A 24,062-nucleotide genomic window follows, 5' to 3' on the forward strand; every position below is an offset into this window, starting at 1 on the left:
CATCAGTATCTTTTGCCACATTCAGATCTTCTTGATTTCTTCCCCCATGTCTGCTATGGGGAAGGTTCTCAGGTATCACTTATTTTAAGTTTCATGAGGGTGGCTGTATGGTAAATCGAGCCATTCAGGCATCCACATGCTTGCTATCATCACAACAAAACCCCGCTGGGCATCAGCATTTGAAGTTGATTACTCAGCTGCAGGACCTTCTAGTTTGTGATTCAGTTGATGTATTTTAATTTGATATTTCAGAGCTACCCACACTCTGTACAGTGTTATGCTGCTCTTGAGCTGGGTCCGCGCTTTGAACAATAAAATCAAATACATTTTACAGTCACTATGGGGAGTAACAGAATGGTTGTGGTACAGAGACTTCCAAATTAAGGTTACCCTTTCCCCCAAGCCGATACACTGGTAGATTGGATACCTGATGATCACCAATTTATGTTTGTGACTCCCACTCATTCTGAAGCTTCTCCAAGCTTCAGATTACTATTCATGCCTCCAGATGGCAGGATCTGGTCACACACTTTTTGTTCACAACATATCAAGTTTCCACTGGCATTTTATGCAGCAGCATCCTAATTGAGCTGGTGCTCTTTGTCCAGTTGTGATGAACATGCGTAGACTTCAAACAGTTGTCAATACCAGTTCCATTAAGTGTTACCTTAAAGCAAACATCCACTAGCAGTCTGACATCTTGCTGAATCATGAAAAATGACAGTGAGTAGCCAGTTGCATCAGTCTTTGTGCAATTGTCGATGTGCGCTAAGATAGAAACATGCTGGCCCCAGTCTGACTTTCCCTTGGCACTCTGCATGTCTAGGAGGGTTCTGTTGAATAGATGATCTGGGCATCCCCTTGATTCTGGTAACACTGATGGTGTTCCTTGAGTGTTCTTCCAATAATTTCAATGTCGACAAGGACTTCAGGTGAGTCCACATCCCATAGAGCTATAGTTCTTTCCATCAGCTGCTAGAAGGTACCTGAATGCCAGTGATACCTAATAGCATGCTGGTGACAGCCTAGTGTATGAGGAGAATGAATCTGAATGGTGTCTTTCCCTGAGTCTTTGGATGTACCGGCACCCTATAGTATCCACTTTACAGATGGAAGACTATGAACCATACAGTTCTCGGTGGCAGTCCGAATTTTCATGTACTTGTGGGCTGCATACTTGTCCATAATTGTGCCACTGTTCAGTTTACGCTAGTCAATGTACATTTGGATTTTGTTTCATTTGTGTGTGACCACAATGGGTAAGGTCTACAGACTTCCGAACCCCTGAATGATTGCAGCTTTGTTTAGCTCAAGAAGGTGGTGGTGCACAACGTCCACATCTCACAGCGTGCGTAATTGCAACCTAGCATGGAATAGAGTCTCCATGAGGTGGATTCAGCACTCTTCATCCAATACTTGGTCACATATAGAGAATCCATCTGCCTTCTGGGCAAGCGTCTCCCTAACTGATTTTGCTCGCTCTCAATGAGAGGTGAGTCCTCAAAGTTCAACTTCTGTGGGTAAAATGCAGAGACAGAGGGCTAACAAGCTGTGCAAGGCCAACAGTGTTGGTTGGATGACATTGTCCAACCCTAACTCCTCCACCAAGGTGCATCGTGGGACGTGTAATGGTGCTGAGGTGACAGGATGCACATGTTTCTCAGTCCGTTTGAAGATTGTTACCAAAGTCCACGGAACGTGCAGATCTCTCAGTAGTGACTCCTTTTCATGGTCTCCATCTCAAGTCTCTGTGACCGGTGGCTGTCACAGATGTGGACACTTTCAGCTACATTCAGGATCATGGTAGCAGATATGGTGATCTGTCCACGTTAGGGATTGTGATGGCACCTGCAATTGATCCACTGATCAGAACCCTGGGATCCAGGTCACATGGTCTGACCAGAAGAGTCAGATAAGGGGGCCAAACATGACAGGGTGGCTCCAAACTTCAGAGGTACATTCAGGGTAGTATTTCTGGTGGTGCATATGAGTGCCATGGTGTGTCTTGCAGAAGGGCTCCTACATGATGGTGACCATCAAGTAGTGTAGGGAATGTGTTCCCTTGATGGGGATGGCAACTGTGGCAGATGGCAAAATCGGTCATTCAGGAAACCGTGCAGGTTATGGGTGTGCCTGTTGTTGTGACACTTACCTAGTGTTCCCGGCAGGGTCGGACGGTGACTTACCTGAATCTTGGGGTGTGTGTATCGAATCAGTGGCTAATATCCACACCTCGGATGGAGCAAACTAGTGGGCAGTTCTGTAATGTCACCTGCATGTACACCCAAAGAAATAAAAATGTGGTGTTCAAGAGGAGTGGTGGGGTGGCGCTGAGATGAATGGTGGTGTTATTGCAATGCACTTGGCTTCTGTGCTGCATTTCAGATGTCTTCTCGCCTGGTACAGAATAGTTTTGCTCACAGCTTAATTTCCTAGTTCCCAGCTATGCAATAGTAACTGGCTTACAAGAACTGTCTTCTTTGGTGTATAACGAAGGAGATGTGTTCAGCAAGTCTGTTTTCTGCTATCTGCAAAAGACAGTGTTCACGAGTACCATTGATGTTGTTTCTCCAAAGAATAATATTCTGTGTGTTGTTCTGGTTTCCTTACTGGGTCAATCCTAATCACTTCTGAAAGCAATATGTTGTTTTCCTTCTTTTTCAGGTTAATGGAGCTTTTCTGGGAACACAGTAAGCGCCTTGAAAGTAGCAAAGCAAACTGGAGGTGAGCGAAGGAACTTGAAAGTCTTAATGTGCACAGTAGTGTTGCCGGGAAAGTGCAAATGTGCTAATCTTTGTGCGCATTCGTTTACTTCACAAGTCCTGCCTTTTTGTTCTGGATGATGTGTGCGCATGAATTGGAGAGAGAGCGCCACAGCAGCTACCCCGTTAACTTCAAGGGTTGTTTATGCAACAGGCAGTGGCAGCGTGTGTGATTCCAACAGGCGCGTTGCAGCACGGGATATTAGATAGGAGCAGGTAAGGGGCAGTGCTTCCGTTAGTTGAGTCCCTGGCTGGCGGAATGCAGAGGACAACCCGGTGCCTTCAGCCACCTACTTCTTGCTGGCTTGTGCATCAGAGTGTCTGGAAAACGAAGCACATTCAGCGCGATTACAGTCTTTGGATTAAGGGAATGCAACAGGCCTTTCCTGTAAAGGAATTACGAGGACTTCAAAAAGGATGCTTTGTTACGTTATAGGAATGTGTAGAGCGCAACATTCACTCAGGAGCATCATGTCGCTGACCAGAAAGGAGAGCCGAAAGGGAACAGACTAAGTAGCAGAAGTATTAGAAAAGACATGTTTTTAATGCACGATGTAAAGAGAAATGATACTCCCTTTCGCGTAAAACATTGGGTAGGACGTTGATGCAGCCGCAGAGAAGGCGCGTCCACTAACACGGGAGAGCTTCGTCCAGGGAATTTGGATGGTCAGAGAGGTTAGAGAGCGGGGTGCTCTAGATGGATTATAAGGGAGAAATGTAGCCTGAAGACATTCAGCACCCTGTTTGGAAAAGGCTTTATGCACGATACAGAGAGACTTGAACAGCATGCTCTTCTCAACTGGAAGCCAGTGCAGTTGACGTAGAATTGGAGACATGTGCGCACCATAGGGAGGGTGAGTGACAGGTCTAGCAGCCATGTTTTGTAGTAACTGAAGTCGGCGTAATAGATAGGCAGGTTGTGCCAAATAGTAGTCAATGCCGCTCACTGCCAAGGAAGAGACTACAGGGGCATGAAAATGTGCAGGGATATAGAGAGAACCATCAGCCTAAAATGACTGGATTTGCAAATTGTTGATATCTGGTCGGACATGCTAAGGTGTTAGAAATGTTTACACCTAGATCCTTCACCAAGGAGACAGGAGAAGGAAAAGGGCTCAAACTAGATGGGCAAAACTCGGAGATCCAGTACCCTGAAGAGTCTGTTGTTCCCACAACCAGTACCTCAGTTTTATCAGTGTTTAACTTCAGCCAATTCCTGGAAATTCACCCACATCCTCCAAGCAGCCCCTAAACCGAGCAGCAGTGTCAGATCAGGATAGATCGAGCTGAAGGAGAATCTGTGTGTCATTAGTGTAGAAGTAGTATAGGAAGCTGTGAGACTGGATGATACCAAGAAGAGGCTGCATGTAAACGTTGAAAAGAATAGGGGATACTGCAGAGCCTTGAGGGACTCTGCAAGACAGATGGGTAGGTTTGCATTTGAAAGGGGGCAAGGAGATCGATTGGGATCATCCTGAGAGTAAGGAGATGAACCACTTGAGCACTGTGCCAAATAAGCCAGCAGAGGAGAGGCGGGCCACCAGGGTGGAGTGGTCAACTGTGTCAAAGGCAGCTGATAGATCTAAAAGAATAAGTGCTCCAACCCCAGGATGGCAATCAAACAGAATTACAGGGCTGTGGTAAACATCCAGACAAGTCAATAGAAACTTGAAACTAACGCTAAACATGGATTCCTGGCAGGGTGAGGTTTATATAGTCCCAATTAATGCAACACTATACTGTTGGTAATGCTTGGTTCTGGAGTACCAAACAAGGCCATCTTGGTGGTTTTTCCTTTTGATAAACTGGCAGCCCTTTTAGAGTGATGCTGGTTCAGTAGCCTTGCCCGTGTTGTCAGTGGTTTAGATGCTGGAATGCTGCATGATGTGCCCAGCATGGCTTTTGATGATGGATTCTTGACAGCCATGTAGCGTTGGCTTAGGTTTTGTACCTGATTGGCGGTCCTGCAATGCTTGGGACACAGGTCAGTTTCTAGGTTTTGGTAACTGTTTTTTTTTACCTGTTCTAGGGATCCGAAGTGTTTCCTCAGTTGCCTCTATTCATATAAAGGTACCCTTTACTGTACAGGATGCCAGAGTGCAAGGTTGTCCTTCACTGCACTTGTGGCCATCTCTATCCATCGCCACTCTTGGAAAGACAAGGGCCGCCGAGGTGTAGTCCTTTAGCCTGAGTTAGGCAGACTTTGCACCTTATTGTATCTCCAGAAGGTGGAAATCCTTCAAATCTTCAGTCTGAACTCTATTTTTCGGGTACACATGTGGTAACATCTGTTCAATGTGAGTTAAATACTCTGGGATCTTCTGTTTCTGTTCGGGTCAGTTGGCAACAAACTGGACAAGAAGCTGTGACACAGATGCAATGTTTCCAGACTGTTCTGCTAAAGTACTCATGACCTCAGTCAGAATCAGGTTAGAATCACTGAGTTACTGATTCTGCATTAAAACAGCAAATACAATTTAGAATATAGAACTCCAGTTGGCAACCCCTTTACTTTTGACCAAGGTAACTAAAGACACCTATATAAGAGTCCTCTGTGGCCCAAAAAGCAGTTCCCCAGTTTTTACAGCAAGCCTAGTCGAAACACAAGGACTTGCACATGCTCGGGGGAATTGCTGGGAAGGAATTCTAAAGAACCACAGGCTTAGAGTATGTCAATCACAATGAAGATAATCATGTCTTATTCATAGTTGTATGAGTACATTCCCTTCTTCCAAACTTGTTGGGAATAGTTTACACAGAAATACTTTGAAGTGGAGGAAGTACAGCATATTTCTGGAGCTATCAGGTAAATAACGTTTGCATCACTTCCAGGACAAAAGAATTGTCTCTGCTGGTGGAACAAGCCAGGGAATGGTGCTTGCAGAACCCCCAAAGTACTTCCTGGCAGAAGGCAATTGACAAAGGCCGCTGGAACTCCACTGATGCTGCTCTGTTGGATTATCCATTGATTCTCCCTGAAACCGGAAGACCATGCAGAGCGTATGCCGAAGGGATACACAATATGATTCCTTTGGCAATGCCAACCTTGATCGCTATGAGTAAAACGCCAATGCGAGTGACAAAAAGATTATCCAGCCAGCAAAATATATAGTTCTGTCCAAATATAACTTCTAAAGGATTGTGTCCTCCCACGTATTCCTCATCTTTGATATTAAAGTCTGCTAGCAGATTGCTTCAGAAAAAGTTTGGCATCATATCGGGTGTGTAACGCTCACCTGGTATCCACGGGGACGTCACTCAGCCTGTTCTGACCTCTTACGACCTCGAACACCTCCCTGGAGCCTACTCGACTGGAGACTGGGCCTGAAACACAGGATTGGTAGAGTTTAACTCCCTATTGTCTCTGTGTGCTTGAACCCCTTCTTCCCCGCGGTCAAACCCTTCCCTTTGATCCACAGCACACCTTTTTTTCTTGGAAAGTGTGCTCTCCATCCTGCTTTCAACGCAGGGGCGCGTTGATTGATGCGGGCTCATTGCTGCCTAGTTACTTCACTGGCAAGAGTCCGACAGGTAAGTATAATGAGTCTTTTGAACAGAAATAAGCAAAGATTTGCTGAATGCTTACTAATGCCTTCTTTCTGTTCTTTTCCCTTTTCCTTAGGAAGCGGCAAGCCGGGATGGGAATGACACCACCGAAGATGCCCGCAGAACAGAAGAAGCGATGAATGATGGGCAGAAGCGCCGCAAGGTAAGGCTGTTCCTAACAGTGTTCTTGTTCTTGCAGGAGCTGAGCGCAGGAGAAAGATGCAGGCCCACTGGAGACCGATCCGAACACGGTGAGTGTCACGCTGTAGGTGCAGAAAACACAAAGCATGTTTCTCAGCCTGGGCATGGCTTAAATAGTCTCTGGATATCCCAGGTGTGTATGGGCTGAACAACACCCAAAGGACTAGACTGCACATGCAGTTCTGGGAACCAAAATATGTGGGGGCATCCATCTTGTCCCAATCAATGCACTATAAGTCCAATCCCCAATGTTATCCTATGGGAGTGAGTGAGTCTGGTGCCACAAGCGCCAAGTCTGACTCCAAGTGGGTCTTTGGAGGGATGTAGAGGCCCTTTTGGGCCATGTAGGTGATCGTGGCCTGGCTCCAGCCTGACATCTTGGAGGGCTGGGGACATGAGGGGCAGGAATCATGACAGGTGCTGGGCAGTGTTGAGTTGTGGCCCTCAACGGCCTCCGTCCTGTCCTCGGCCATGACATCGACGTTGGTATAAGGGGCACACATGGCTATCGTTGCTTCAGTTCAGTTTATCCGCATTCTAGCAAGCTTCGGAAGGTCATTCGCCTCAGCGAAATCTAACTGCGTGCATTCTATCGAAGATCAAATGATGTCGTCAACGAAGACGAGATTCATGAGGTGCTCCGACTATCAAGCGAAAATGTCCATAACAGACCTACACTGAATCTGGTTGTGGTTTCCTAGGGGTGAACCACAAAGTTGATGACTTTGGTTCCTAGTCATAGGAGTTTGTCTTAAGAATTTTTGGAAAAGAAGTACTACTTGCAAGAAAATCTCATTATTCTTCTCTTAAGAAGTTTAAAGGAACTGTTTGGGTAATAGATGATGCCAAGATATTTTGTTACACAGCCTATTGAGATTTTTCCTTCAACTTCTCAAATAACATATTCATTTCTTTCTCGCTACTTGCAGAGGGCCACAAGTGTAAGCAGTTCTTGGGAGACAGAAGGGAGGGTTAATGAATTTGTGAAGTCAGTAACCAGTTTTTGTTTCTTTCACCCTCTACAGATCCGTGCCTAGACTGAAGACAAGAATCCGTGTTTCTTTTTTATTTTCTCCACTTCCCCTTTGCCGTGAGAAGTAGGGACTTCAGCTGTTCCATAAATTAGCTATTGACCACACTCTTCTGAGGGGTCGGCAGGGTTCAGCAGCTTCCGTGGACATGAACATATAGGACAGGACACATTAATCCATGCATTGCTGTCATTTTCCTGATGTGAAAGTCTCATGTTCATGGTAGCTAGCCCGTCAGAGATGAGACCCACCTTGACCTTAAGGATGATAAGCTTTTTCCTCACGATAGCTTAAGTCTGCTCTGGTTCAGATATTCTGTCATTAAAGGCTGTCTGTATCTTTGTAATAGCCATATCTGCACTCAGTTTTGTGCCCTCCCTTTTTTCCTCTCCATTACCGCCTTTAGCATTCCCACCATCATTGCTTGTCTTTTTGAGTGTATTGTACGTCTGCAAGTATAAGTGCGTGCTAGTGATCATCAATCCATGCATAGCTGTCCCCAAATAAGAACAAATCTACCAGCCTCCTGAGAGGGTGAGCGGAGACAGAGAGCAGGGGATTTGTTTCAAAGCTACTATTATTATACACTGGTTATTGAATCCAGCATCAACACATTTTAAAGTTCATATATATACATATATATATATATATATATATATATATATATATATATATATATATATATATATATATATATATATATATATATCCTACTCCAGTGTTGCTGCACCACTGCGGATATAGTAAGCTACGGGAGAGGTGTTATTGTGTGTTGCGGATGAGGAATGCAGGATAGAAAGGGCACACTAAATGCTCAATCCAATACATCAGAAACCAGGAAAATATCTGCAAAGGATTGTTGCAGGTAAACAGAAGTTACTGGAGAACTGCAAAGCTACGACAAACTTAACTTGAGCCGAACACTAATCAGCTCAACCCATACTGACCTAATGGCTTTGCCTAGACATTTGTTATTCTTTTTTATTTGTTTAGTAATGTTTATTACGTTTTTGTAACGAATAAAACCTGAATATAATAAACAATAGTCAACAATTATTATTAGACTTGCCAATCAAATATTCCAGGAGAAACATGTAAGTTAAGTTAACAATTAAAAGGCATCAACGTAGTGTATGAAGGTTACAAAAAGTGTAGACATACACTATAATTTAATTATCAAAACTTTAACATTAGAAAACATTGAAGCAATAGATGAGAAATATAAACAGACAGGACAATACAAGACACGAGGAGAGGGAAGAACAAACGATCCACTTATCTAACATCTTAATGCCTCCTCAAAAGATTCTTTTTATTTTGTTATTGCTTCAGTTCGAGACATGTTGTTTTAATTAGTCAATATGAAATGCTTTTCTACTTTCACAGTTCTTCATCATACTTACCTAAATTCCAACAAAACATTCTATTTATTTGTAATGAAACATGCACATTTAATGTTTAGTTAACCATTAAACTGTTTAATCTATGCACTGATCCAATCACCAGTACAGCAGCATCAACAACATAGCCCACAGCAAACACTACAACAGGACAAGAGACACCCATGCACTTGGTCCAAGTGTGATCATAAGAGTACCACAAAAGAATTGCAACACAAAGTCCAAAAGACTTTCAACATAAGCAGTGATCCCAGTAAAGGTAGAAATAGCAAACTTAGATAGGCTGCCAAACAAGGAAGTAAAACCAATCACTCAACATTTTGTTACACAAAGTATGTGATCTTGTTACTTTTCAGCGCTGTGACAAGCTCCTAACTCCTTCACTCAATACCCCATGAGGTAGCAATATACGCATCCAGCCAGGCATTTTCACTGCCTATTTTAGGCAGGCGTTGGTGGTATAGTGGTGAGCATAGCTGCCTTCCAAGCAGTTGACCCGCATTTGATTCCTGGCCAACGCAGATCAAATCTTTAAATTGTTCACCCCAGGAGGATAGCTCAGCGGCAACGTGCTCGCCTTGGAAGCAAGACAACACGAAGCAACAAGGTTCGATCCCTGGGTCCGCGCTTAAAAACCTCGGGGTATTTAAGCGTGTTATAAAAATGCAACTAAGACAACAACAAAAAATCTGTTAGAGCGCCTCGATGCCCCCGGGCTGTGTGAGCGCTTTAAAAATGCACATGAATAAAATAAAAATAAATATTTCATCAGCAGAGTGGTCCATGTAGTGTATGAACTGGTAATGGCTCCCCTGAGTTCGGAACATTGACTTTGCGACTTACGCCAAGTCAGCTCTCTTACTATAGATACTTAGAGAGGAGTGTGACTCTGCACCATCAGCCCCTTGGGTTTTCTTTCTTTCCTGGAGGTGGTAACCATTCGGCATGACCCACTCAATCAACTACTGGCATGGGAGAGGAACAGCATCTCTAGATAATTCAACTCTAATGTCCTCCTTCGGCCTCACCAAAATAAAGTGGACTGACTCCACTCCAAACAGTGAGTCCAAAGCAAGCTGCTTAAATTTGGTGACACAGACCAATCCAGAGCATTATAGAAAGTAGCTCAGCGGCAACGTGCTCGCCTTGGAAGCAAGACGACACGAAGCAACAAGGTTCGATCCCTGGGTCCGCGCTTAAAAACCTCGGGGTATTTAAGCGTGTTATAAATATGCAACTAAGACAACAACAAAAAATCTGTTAGAGCGCCTCGATGCCCCCAGGCTGTGTGAGCGCTTTAAAAATGCACATGAATAAAATAAAAATAAATATTTAATCAGCAGAGTGGTCCATGTAGTGTATGAACTGGTAATGGCTCCCCTGAGTTCGGAACATTGACTTTGCGACTTACGCCAAGTCAGCTCTCTTACTATAGATACTTAGAGAGGAGTGTGACTCTGCACCATCAGCCCCTTGGGTTTTCTTTCTTTCCTGGAGGTGGTAACCATTCGGCATGACCCACTCAATCAACTACTGGCATGGGAGAGGACCAGCATCTCTAGATAATTCAACTCTAATGTCCTCCTTCTGCCTCACCAAAATAAAGTGGACTGACTCCACTCCAAACAGTGAGTCCAAAGCAAGCTGCTTAAATTTGGTGACACAGACCAATACAGAGCATTATAGAAAGTCTACCTGCATATGGTCTTAGCTGAAGAGTTGAAGCTTAAACAATAATGAAACTGTGATGCTGGAGATGCATTGGAGGGACAGGGCCTCCCTGTCCTTGTCCAGTAGTCCCTTATCATGTGTGTTCTGTATTGTATTCTGCACAGGAATCCAGTTGAGCCCCCTGGCAGTGCATATCTACACATAACCTCTTTTTAGTTGTGGTGAACCAAGACCCTTGGGATACCCTTATGGCACCCATGGGTGGGGGTACAACCCTCTGCCCCTAGTGTATGTTTTTGAGCACCTGTGGTTTGCGCACAGAGCAGGCTATGGGCTGATGGCTGCTTCATGCTGATATGACAGGCGGTCTGAGTATCCTCCATTTTGGGTTACCCATGCTCTGCCAGTGGATTCCTGATAGAAGGCAAGATGGCCACTGGGCCCTCTTGGTTTCTATTGCCTGTTACCTTGTTTTCCCAAAGTCCTGGGAAGCCTTGACTCTGTCCCTTCCCCTGACTGGTTGTTGAGTGGAAGAATCATATATGGTATTGAGGGGAAGTCCTGGCTGGAGCCTTTCCAGTGACTGTGGGCCTCATTACGAGAATGGAGGTAGCCATGGAGCTATCAGCTCCATGGCTGCCTCCGTTCCAGGCTCCATTACTGGGTTCCTGCAATGGGGACTTACCGGGTTACTCCGACATAGGAGGACCCGGTAATTCCTCCTTGCAGGAACCCATCCCCATTCCCATTTGAGCCCCCATAGGGCTCAATGGGATGGGGAGGGAGGTAATAACGGGCAGATTACATCTGGCCCGTCATTGCCTCCCTCTTCCCCTCGCGGGACCCTGAAAGCATGCCTGGTTTTACCAGGCGTGCGATCCGGGTCCCACGATGGAAGCTCGTAATCTGCGCTCCCGGAATCAAGGGGGCCGGTCTCGTACCGGCCCCCTTCATTACGGGAGCGCCAGCCTTATAATGAGGCCCTGTATGTTGCGGCTACACCCTTGGGGTGGGACCTGTGTAAATAGAGTGTTTGAACAATATGCATTCTATGTTATAAGTGGCTGGTGTCTGTGTGTGTGACACAATGGATGTGACAGCCCTGCCTGAAACTGACATGAATGTAGAGTGTGGTCTGCTGAAAGTCTGGGTGCTTGCCCCAATCCACATTCCTTGTTATGGGTATCTGGGTGAAAGTGAATGGCCGGAATACATGTGAGCCTGATTGGCTGCCTGCCTGCATGAATGTCCTTCTGTGTGATTGGCTGACTGAGCCTGGCTAAGCCAGAGTGAGTGAGGGACAGATGTGTATATCTTGGGACCTCTCCCATCCCAATTTGTTCAGAAGCTGAAGTTGAAACTTAAAGCTGATTTTCGACACCCAGTTGGAGTGCTTGTCAAGAGAGAGAACTAGATTGTATTGATAAGTCTAGGGCACAGCTTATGCCCTTGTCGATTACCAGGCAGATTGTGACAGACATGATGTAAATGTGGTAGGCTCTGATGGGGTCCCTAACCCCCGGTGAAGTCACAGATGTTGCCACTTGGATTGCCACCTCTCCTGTCACTTCTATTCCGACCACAGCATTGTTTCCTGAGGGGATACTTTGGAACATGAGTTATTAAGGATGACATTGGCCTTTGAATGAAAAAGTTAGAAACTGAAGCTGAATTGTAGAAAGAGGAGATGACACAGCAAGTGATACTCAAAGATAGGGATCTTGAACCCAAAAACAAAGACACTGAATGTCACGGAATCCAGCTAGAGAAAGATTTGGTTGGTGTTTATGTGGAGTGTTCTGATATCCTCCAATGGATAGAAGCTTTTAAGCTGGCTTGTGGTATCCATGATGTTGATAAAAGAGATTGGGCTAAGTGTTCATTACGTAGAGTACCTCAGACTGGATATGACTGTATTCTGAAACTGGGTGTGGAAGAAAGGGGCCAGTATGAGTCCATGAAGTCTGCTTTGATTGCCAAGTTTGGCAAGACACCTACCCAATACCTTAAAAGGTTCAGGGCGCTTTGAAACAGTTTTGCTGATCGTATAAGGTCCTTACAAATGACTAATGAATACAATAAATAAGGGAATATAAGAATAGAGAGAATGTGTCTTGGGTTGACTGGGTGAGTGCTGCACATATGAACATGATGGGGTGGATTGATGGATACAAAGTGAAAACGTTTGTTGAATTGTCTCACCTTTTGTTTTGAGCATTTTTCTGAAGCCTGTTCACCAGAGCTGCGTCATTATGTTGCTGAACAGAACATTTTGGATCCCTTTTAGCTGGCTAGGCTGGCTGATAAGTGGGTCTCCCACAGGGTGTCCTCTAAGGACTCCAGTGGGAAGGACAAGGACAAAGAAAAGGGGGCCTCTCAGAAAGCTGAGGAGTCCCACAAGCAGTCACAGTCGGGTAAACCAAAACCTTCCTCTCATAAGACCCAAAAATCTAATGGGGATAAGTCTCATGGGGGTAGGAGCAAGAGTAGCAGTTCACCTGCTGCAAATCAGGCTCCCAGTGGACCCAGTACCGTACCTTGCATACCATACCTTGCACTTGTTGGGACTGTGGTGCTCAGGACCACAAGAAGACTATGGGGTGCAGGACTACAAGTGTAAAGGTAAGGCACTTGGGGTACAGGCTGTCAGCCTGAACTACCCTTGCTTCATGTCTGAGGCAGAGACCACTGTCCTCCGCTCCTCTACAGGAATCCCATTTGGTGCTCCTGCAGAGATATCTCTAGTGTGCGGAGAGTGGGTCTGCCGAGAATCCCGAAGAGAGCATCTGGACATCAAGGCTATCGAAGTCCATTGAAGTCGACCAGGGTTCGGAAGATTTCCATGACCGCTGCAAGCCAAGTCGAAGTGTGTTGCCCAGAAGCAGGGACAACTTGATGCTGTGCTGCTTGACGTCCGGAGCCGAGAAAACTCCACTTGCTAAGAGCGTTTGACAGAGGGATCCCTTGCCATCACCGTCGACGACTTTGTTCCGCCGGAGAAAGTCGAGTTTGCCATATACCGAGGAAGGTCAGTTGGTGGGTTTCCCACCACCAGAAGCCGACAAAGACGTCCCGAGGGCACTGACGGAGTGAAGATCTGAGGTATAGCCCGTGTTGAAGTCCCAATCGCCGAGGCTATCCTGAGGTACATGCTGCGGCAGTAGCACCGACAGGCCAGAGAACCACCAAATGCGACACACTACTGGGACTGCATCCATCACTGAGTCTTATTTGTGGCACAGAAGACTTTGCATCAAGGTTTACCGCAAGCCTCACCTTCCCAGGACTTCCACCATCGAAGAACGATCGATCGTCAAAGAGCACCAAGAAGGTCGACGCTGCTGTACAGCCCCCAGTGCTCCACTTTTCTTCAAGGATCTCAACGCACAGCGGCTTCTACTTGAAAGGGAGTACCTCTTCGAAGGATTGCGTTGACAAACCATCAAAGAAACTCTTCCACGTCAGGTACATTGGGGTGGTTGAACTTTTAACCAGGAAGCAAGGCTTATTGAGCATTTATGGACTGGTCTTATTAACTATTTAACTATTTAATTGTGTATCTATATCCAAAGAAAGCATTCTGCCATTGCTTAACCTTAACCTGCCTTTCTTCCTTATGGTTTATGTTGATACACCTTACTGAATGATGTGTATGCTTTATTATAACTGCCAGTAGTTGATGCATTTTAAAGGAATCTAAAGTTGAAATGTTGTATCACATAGAACTGTATAGATTTGCCATTGTAGAATTACGAGACTACAAAGTGTGTTATTGAATTGTATGTATATCTGTGAACCTTATTTTTATATAAAAACTAGCACATAACATAGTGTGTGGACAGCCCTGTGTGGGGGCTTGGGGACTCGCTGTACTTAAGAACCAGCCCGCATCACCACGTGAGAGCTTAAGCCTTAGTTGCTCGTCCATTGCTACCCTATAGAGAACCTTGGCTGGGGTGCTCTGTGCCTCTACTCTGCAATGTAGAGGGCAGGAGTACTCCAGTCTTTACAAGAAACCAAACAAGAATACACCAGTTCCTTGATTATGCCAGGAATCCCTTTAAAGCTGGCATCAGAATATTGATTCCTGTGGTTTTCGAGTATACGGGTGGACAAATGAATCCAATAAGTGTCATCACAGTTTCAGGTCTGTACACCAAATTACGAACTACAAAGGTCGGCCTCAGTGCCTGATCCACCCACTGGTTGAAATCGTAGCTACATATGCTGCCTGTACGGTTTGTGTCACATGGGATTCCCTTGAGCTTTCCTGACACAAACATATGGAAAACCCTTATTAGATGCCACTACCCTCCTTCAGTACAAGAACCAGTGGTATGTGGAGTGGCCCATGGGGAGACCTCGATAATGAAGAAAAGCTCCAGGCAACACTAGAATGAGTCTTTTGAAACTCGATGAAAGAGCGGTAAGTAACAAGAACTACAGAAGTACAAACTGAAGGAATGAGTGGGGGGAATTGAAGTGTGTGGATGATTGTGGCTTTGTTCTCCCCTTAGTCAATGTGATAGGATGGGAATATGCATCCACCATTCTGGCTTTGCAAGCTCCCAATATATGTTCCCAAAGAGGAGGCACAGTTATAAATACTGGTAGACATCTTGGGATGGTCTCTGAATGCAATAAATCTATAATCACTATGAAACGGGCCACAGTCTCCAGTAGACACATGATCCATGCACCATGGAGCAAAGTGGCCACAATGCAACAGGCCTGAGTATCAGATCCTATCCTGGGAAGTTAATGCAGACCACCGTCAGGCTTGCGAACACATGATGAATGGAAAGCATTGAGGTCATCATTGAAATGTCAACATTTCATAAGTGATCGAGATTATATTGAGAAACCTTTAAAGTCAGAGTAATATCATCAATAAAGTATGCCACAGGGCGTTCCTTAACATATTCAGAAACCGTATCACCTTATCACCCCGGGCATTTTCCTTCTCCAACCACAAAATACTCAACAAGGAGGAGAAAGCTGGCACCCATTACTGTCCTCTTGTTCTGAAGGCACTATTCTCTGGAAAGAAATGTGTCATGTGACAGGGTAAACACAATGATATCATCAAGCAAAAAAGTCTAATAGGTTTTAACTTTTTATAATAACTCGGTGGTGTCAGATGGAGTGATTCAACACATATCTTTCCTCAATAAATCTGACAAATAGTGTTAACATTTGATACAAAATCAATGTGGCCACTCCTGTCAGCTTCCTATTTTACAAAGCTGGTCTCACACTTGGCATTCAACAAAGAACATCTCTCTTTTGTAATGCAATATTTTACTGTCTGTCACTAATTGTGTTCTCAAGCAGACTTTCCAAATGCTCTAAACCATTTAAAACTGCTTCCTCTAATGTTTCGAGGATGCTACCATCGATATACTGCAGGTTTGATAAGTGTTCAGTGAAGTTATAAGGTGGAAGTACCCTCAGACTCCTTGAGGGTTCTGCCTGGGCATCTTGCATCCTCTGCTAGGGCATTTATTAAGCCTCAATGTTATGCCTGACACACGAGGGTGACAATACAAAATACTACTTTATGACAACCATGTAGAGGTCAAGGTACATTTGCAGCATCACAATTATGTTTGGCGCATAAGACTGCAAAATCTGTGTCCTGATGTGCACTGATCCGCCCTGATGTGGAGCTACGCCTCTGTTTAGCTTAGTCCCAAATGTGTGTCAATCTTTCATGTTGGTAGGAAACAAAAGAGTTTTGGTGGTATCTGCTTCAGGTCCTCCCCTCTTTACCTTTGGCTGGGCTTTCAGTGAACACGGCACAGCCCCATCACCTCTAATCCCCCACATCGTTTATTCACATGCTAGCCCTTTGCTTAGGGTTACTGCAAGCATAGCACATCCCCAACACAATTATGCCGGCACATTCCTCTCTATTAAGATCTGGTGGCACTGTACCTCCTTTCCTTCGTTGTCCATGATGTCCATCTTGCTGAGAGGCCTTTCAAAGCGCTCATTAGCCCTTATACTTGCCAGTAAAGTAGGCTTACGCTGCTCGGGATTCAACACCTGCAGTAAAAGAATGAGCAAAGTGTTGAGGATTACAGCTATTCAATAGTCCATCACACATTAGCCACATTAGCTCTGTGACCCGCATATATTCACGTGTCTGATATCCTTTGACTACACCCTCCTATGTGAGATTCTCTGCAGAGGTGGTCTCAGACTCAATCTACAGGGTAGGGAGTTGGGGTGCGCCACTCATGAAATGGAATGGTGTTCAGTTGTGGGGACACTACGATTCTTTAGGAACCTAATAAGGAGTAACTACTAAATCACAATGGGTCATTGACCCGTAATGTGTCTCATGACTCTGAAAGTAGACAATGCACGTGGCTCCAGGTCATACATCAGCCTCTCAGACGCGGCCCTATGGCTGGCAGTGCTCATGGGAATGCTGATGTGCATTCTATGAACCTTGACTGATTAGAACCATGGAGGTTCACTGCTGTGAGGTCGAAAGTCCTAAAATACACATCTATTGCATGCTGCTGAATGTTCGGATTTCTTTATTGACTTGTTAACCTGACTTTTCCCTAATGACATTCTATACAAGTGGCATCAAGGAATGCAAACCCTCTATGTGCTGCTAAGAGACCCTTAGCCTACCATGATTAGGGTGTCCCAAATGTATACAGATCCATATGCCTATCTGTTTGAACAGAGGGTTGTTTGGGCTCCATCAGTTGATGACAGACTATCATGTCTTAATTTTATGCTGAGCCCAGCAAGCATGACTGTTGGGTATCATGGTGTGTGTAGCTGGGAGATGGCCAGCTTTTCGAGGAGTTTGCCCGGGAAAGGAGTGATAAAGATCAGGCGCTAGTGTGCCGTAGAAGAACGATTGGCAGAAGGCTTCTTAACAATGGGGTTCACAAGGGAGTGCTTAATGGGAAGGGGATGGTTCTGGTGGCAAAGGAGTGATTAAAGATATCAGCCAAGGCTGGAGCAAGGGTGTTAATGTGGTCATTATTGGTTCTGGAGGAGCAGGTGAGCACCTGCTTTGATGAGACTTTCATAGATGAGACTTGTCTAGAAACATTATCAGGAGTGAACAGGGGATAGGAGGAGAAACTGCCAGAGAGGGGCCTGCCGTGATAGAGGGAGAGAAAGCGGAGGGCAAGGAAGAGAGAGTGGACAGGATGTCCTGGGTTTTAGTGGTGAAATGCAATGTCAAGGCCATTTACAGGGCCTGGGATGGAACACGAGAGTCAAGAGACTGCAGCAGGGTTGGCCAGCTACTTGCAGATTTTGAAAGGTTCGGCTCAGGATAAACTGGTGGGTGTTTCGTTGTCTTCACCTACGCATACAAGTAAGTAGAACCAGTAACATATCTACGATGAAGGTACATGGGTTCCTAACTGTCGATTCCTTTTGAATGCCAGCTCTGAGGACCTTTCTTTAATTCAATGGTAACATAGTTTGCCGGGAGAGTGAATGGGAGATGGATGGATCCATATATGGATGTGGCTTGTGCCTGATTCATTACAGATGCAGAAGGCATGCAGAACCAAGATCAGATTTCTCTAAAACTTGAAGGATGTTATCCTGAAATCCACATCTGAATTGAAGCCCAGAAACATGTCTTGTGAACGGAAGTAGAACCTCTCTTGCTCACTGTGCAGCCAATTTAACAGTGTGGCTCAGACTTACTTTACTTTACTTTACTTTAAAAATGTATACCGTGCAAACCATGGACCCATAGGCTTAAGGGCGCAACAACAAAAAATAGACTGAAAACAAGTAAGAATCACAACACCATAGGTTGGTCGAAGCAGAGATCAGAAAACAAGTTAAGCAAATTAAAGAGTTTTAAGTTTCTTCATAAAGAGTTCAGTGAACTTCAAATGTCCGAGTTCCGGTGGAAGACCATTCCATGCTCTTGGGGCCGCATTCTGGAATGCACCCTTTGTGGCTTTGATGGTCCTACATCAGGAGGGGCCAACTAGTCAGAGTTGCTAGATCTGAGGGTTCTTGCATGTTTTTTCTCTTTGAGTAGATCCTGAAGGTAGACAGGCATCTTGACCAGTCAACATTTCTGTGTGATTACTAAAAGGTGAAATAGAAACCTCTACTCAACTGGGAGCCAGTACAGACCACGTGGTTTTTCCAAGTGTTTTCTGTAACCGCTCGCACTGCACTATTCTGTATCACCTGTAGCTGGTTGCACTCCGCTTTAGTGATACCATCCAACAGACTACAACAGTAGTCGATTTTGGCACCCATAATGGCCCTTGCCATGGTCTCAGCATTGGCTTGAGTAATGAAGGGTCGAAGGTGAGCCAAAAGCTTAATATAATAAGCTGAGGATGACACCAGGCTGCCGACATGAGCTTTCAAGTTTAGATGATGGTCCAAAAAGACGCCCAGCGTCTTAACCTTCTTTTGAGAGACTATTCTGGTGTCCTCAATGAAAAAGCTCTCATACGCCGGACCCAATATCTTTATCAAGTTATGAGTACCAACAACCAACAGCTCTGTCTTGTCTCTATTCAGAGCCAGGGCATTTTGTCCCATCCAGCTTTCAATGAGGGTGTAATCTTTGTTCAGCTGCAATTCATCAATGTCATGTATACCAGTGATAGAGATGACACACTGAGTGTCATCAGCGTAGTTCGTAAACCTCGCCCCACTTTGCTCTAGAAGAGCAAAGAAGGGTACCGTAAAGATGTTATAAATGCAAGGTGAGATACACGCCGAAATTCAGAGTTCTGGGCCAGGATTCTGCCTCCTCACGAAAGACTCTGCAGTCCCGATTGCTCAGAAATGAGGAGATCCACTGGGCTGCTGCACTAGAAATGTTATCTACGTCCTTCACCCTGGTGACAATGATGGAATGGCCCACCAGGTCGAAGCCCGCCGACAAATTCAGCAGCATCAGAATAGATGCCTTTCCATTATCCATACGTTCCAATAATCTGGCCTTAAGTTGCAGCACTGCAGTTAGCATCCCAAATCCCTGCCTAAACCCTGATTGATGGATATGAGGATGGGAAATGTATTGAGATGATCGGAAATTTGGACGTACGCCACCCGATCCAACATCTTAAGCAAAAAAGGAGTCTTCATAACGGGTCTATAGTTTAGCAGCATATCCTCAGGTAAACCTGGCTTTTTAAGGATGGGAGTTATCCATGCCTTTTTCTAGCCCCTTGGGGCACTGAATGTCTAGGAGCCGTTCACAAATTTGCAGATGGTATCCAACAAAATAGGTGAGCAGGCTTTAATAATAAAAGCAGAGCAGGGATAGCCTTTACATTTAGTGGTTTTTAGCTGTTCCACTATGGTAGAAAGTTCTGAAATCGTTATGGGGGTGAAACTAAATTGAGGAAAGAGAGGACATTTAACAAAATCCACCTTGACTCCATCTCCTGGTACCTTGGATTGACTCTCTTTTTTGAGGGCAATGCCTGCCTTGATTGTACTGAGTTTACCCTGCATAGCTTCTTGAATGGCTGAACACCAAACAGCCCCTTAAGAACAAGGCCAGGGAACACCAAGCGGTCTGTGGATCATTCAAATAGATCCCTTATTGCGGTGTGGTTTACTTAGAAGCTGCTTTTAGTACTTGTAGCTTTGTGCTTTTTATCTCCTCACGTTTTTATATTTGTTTGCATATTACTTTGTAACTCTATTTGCTTTGAACTGTCTTGTATTTAGTACTGTTGATCCTTTGATCTATCTGCTTTTGTGCTCAGGGCATAGATTGTATGTTTATTTCGCGTCTCTGCATCCCACTTAGTGGGTCTTGAAGCAGACATGCTTTAATTGTACACAGGACCTGAACTACATATCCCAGACCACCTGGTAGTTCTCGCGCCATATGTTTTTGCAAATCAGGAGCGAGAGCGCCGGTGCGAGTACACCAATTGGTCTGTGGCGTCCGTGAAGGGCCAGAAGGCAGGAAACACCCGTACTCCGTTTGTCTTCAGTTTTCTATTGGTATTGCAGAGGTCATTGTGGCTATTTCTGCAGCAAGAAACATCTTAGACAATGGTAAACCGGCGTCGGACCTTTCAATTAAGGTAAACCCCCTCAGATGTAGGAACATGGGTATTCACACGGAACAGAACAACTCTAGTCCCTTGTGCAATCCCCTGCAGGAAACTCCCTCTTAGGGGTGTTAACCTTCAATCTTTAGATATCCCTCCATTGCCTGTCATGACACATGGAGAGCAGCTGGATAATAGCAGCACCACAGAAACTAGCCTTAATTCTGAAATTAACCGAGGCTGTCCTACTTTGCATCATGTGGCACATTTAGCTCCTGGAGAGCTGGTCTTAGAACTGGAGGCTGGTCTTATGAGCTGTTTAATAGCCAAGAGAAGTGTAGCCTATCACTGGAGGCTGGTCTTATGAGCTGTTTAATAGCCAAGAGAAGTGTAGCCTATCACTGGAGGCTGGTCTTATGAGCTGTTTAATAGCCAAGAGAAGTGTAGCCTATCACTGGAGGCTGGTCTTATGAGCCTCGCCCCTAGACCTAAGATTGTTCCAGTCTCACATCCAAATGTTGTGATGCTGAATACTTTGTCTCTTGTAAAACACACTGTAAAAACAGCTCTAGATATCGTTGAGATGGAAATTGATGTTTGTGTCATTACTGAGACTTGGGGCCACGAAGCAGAAGGTCCCTCATTGGATCTGGCTATTCCAGAAGGATATAGCATGTTGTGACACAATAGGATTGTGGGAAGTGGGGGGGGCACACATTTTTAAATCTTACCTTGTTATATGGTAAGTCATATGTCAATCTATGGAAGGTTCAGAGTCAATGCTAGTTAAAACAGGGCTCAACGCTGAGTCCACCATTAACCTCCTTTTGCTTTACAGACCCCCCCACAGCAGATGAGAATTTTAACATTTTACTCTCCAATTTCGTCCTTCCATTTCTTAAACCCAAAACTAGATTTATAGTTTTGGGGGAATTTTTACCTTTGGCTAGGGCATGATTCTGATACCATAGCATCAGATTTTGAGACTGCCTTGTCTAATTTGGGTTTTGAACAAAAGGTTCATGAACCTACCCATTGCAAGGGGCACACAATTGACTGGGTCTCTACACTCAAGATCACTGCTAAAAATGATCATGTTTGGTCAGATCATCATGTTGTACATCTCACGGTGCAGTCTGAGTTTCCTATCAAAAAGAGAAGTTTGAATAAACAAGAGTTCCCATATAGAAATAAGAGAAATCTAACACTGGATCGTATCGAACCCCTGCTCAAATCATTTTTTGCAAACCTACCAAATCTAGATTCAGCAGAGGAGTTATCCGATCTCCTTTCCTCAGCTTTCGTTAACATCTCTAAGACTCTTGCACCATCAAAGAATAATAATAGTAACACCTGGTTTTCACCAGAGCTTAAGAAACGTAAAGCTCTACACTTAAACTCTTCCATGCGTGGGAATCCAATCACTCTCCTCTGTCTTTGGCAGCTTACAAACGGGAAGCCAAAAAATATAAATGAACTATCTCTGAAGCCAATAAAAACATCCTTACGTCTGTGCATAGAGATGCGCAAGAATTGTTGCATTCAAAGGACAACCAATGAACTTTTTTATTACGTGTGATATACATTTGAAGCTCCTGCAGGAGTAAAAGAGAGAAGATTTTGGATGAAGCATCAGTAAGTGCAATGGGGCGATAATTGCATGGCAATTCAGGGGGGCCTTTTTTATAAATAGGTATTATGTGTGCTGAGTGCCATGTTGAAGGAATTTCTCCGGTTTGTAAGATCAAATCAAACCGGATCTTTAAGATGTATGCCCAAAAAAGGGGATCCGATTTATAAACACACGGAGGGAGCCCATCTGGACCTGGTGCTTTTGAGTTGTTGAGTTTATTGATTACACCAATGATGTCATTAACCGTCCATCCAGTTCTTGTATTACAAATGAACATTGGATAATGGTTTTTGACAAAAGAAAAACGGTCGGGCAATTTAAATTTTTGTGTTATAAAGTTAGTCCACGCATCGGCAAAAATTACACATTGCGGATCAGATTGTTGGCCTGATTTTAAAGAGCGTAGTAGTGACCAAGATTGCCTTGTATTATATTTTAATAGGTGATACATCATATTTTGATTATAAGCAATGTACATGGAAATTTTCAGAAATTTAATTCTGTTTTTGTAGACTTGTTTTATTCGATTTAGCGCAATTGACCTGCAAAGGGAGGGAGACATAGATCTCATGATCTCCCTGATTTTTTTGTACTTCTCTTTTTTTGAGTCAGCAACCAACTTGTTGAATTTATGTATGTGGTTTGCATTAGATTCGGTTGTAGAGCATTTAGACAAGGTAATTTTTGTTAGGTGGAATTGAATACGTTTCACATTAAGCTCTTCAACTTTACATAAAGAGAAATAACAATCACGGAGGTCAGTAGTGATGAGCGGATCCGCCGCAATCATTTGCAACAATTTGCAACACACTTTCGGATTCCGAAAAAAAAACATCCTTAATAGTAGAATCCAGTGTGCCCAATCTGAGGTGAAAGAGGTCTTTAAAATTCTGAAAGAGCAGGAAACTCTGCACATCAAGGACAATGGTACTGTTACTAAGGATGACGCTTGGTGTTCAGCCATCCAGGATGCTATGCAGGGCAAACTTAGAAAAATCAAGTCTGATGTTGCTAAAAAAAAAGGAAAATCACTCAAGTTACCGGATGTTAGGGTTAATACTGATTTTTTGAAAACCCCTCTTATCCCTCACTTTAACTTCACTGCTATAACTGTGTCAGAATTATCCACTATTATCAAACAATTGAAAACCACTAAATGTAAAGGAGATCACTGTTCAGCAGTTATCATGAAATCCTGCTCTCCTATTCTGTTAGATGCTATTTGCAAAGTCGTGAATGCCTCCTTCCTGGAGAACTCAATGGCACTTGGGCTAAAAAAGGCATGGATAACGCCTATTGTAAAAAAGCCAGGTTTACCGGCTGACATGCCATTAAACTGTAGACCCATCACAAACAGCCCGTTTCTGCTTAAGATACTAGATCGAGACGCTTATGTCCAAATATCAGATCATCTTAACAAACCTCCCATTCTCAATAAACATCAATCAGGGTATAGGCAGGGATTTGGGACAGAAACTGATCAGCCCCGGACTATTAGATCGTATGGACAAGAGAACATCTTTTCTATTGATGCTATTGGATTTATCGGCGGCCTTCGACCTGGTGGATCATTCCATCTTGATGACCAGGTTGACGGACCTGGCCAACTTTTCGAGTGAAGTAGCCCAGTGGATTTCCTTGTTTCTGAGGAATCGGGAATGTATTGATATTGATAGTTTATTTGTATAGTGCCTATACACACATGTGTTTCAAAGCGCTTCAAGGCAAGGGAGGGAGCAAGGGAAAACACAATGACATTCTTACAAGGCCTTGAGACATTAAGAATG

The 24,062-nt window shown here is 44.3% G+C and overlaps 1 protein-coding gene across 1 annotated transcript in view; it reads right to left on the minus strand.

Moving 5' to 3' along the window:
• The window catches only part of LOC138576984 (uncharacterized), a 422,688-nt gene that overhangs the window by 57,832 nt on the left and 340,794 nt on the right, over positions 1-24,062 (minus strand). Inside the window, exon 12 of the mRNA XM_069649631.1 lies at positions 16,549-16,659. Within this exon, the coding sequence (XP_069505732.1) occupies positions 16,549-16,659 (111 nt within the window). The remainder of the gene's footprint in view (positions 1-16,548; positions 16,660-24,062) is intronic.

The sequence above is a fragment of the Ambystoma mexicanum genome, chromosome 1p, assembly GCF_040938575.1.
Source record: "Ambystoma mexicanum isolate Mex_15411 chromosome 1p, UKY_AmexF1_1, whole genome shotgun sequence".
Taxonomy (NCBI): Eukaryota; Metazoa; Chordata; class Amphibia; order Caudata; family Ambystomatidae; genus Ambystoma; species Ambystoma mexicanum.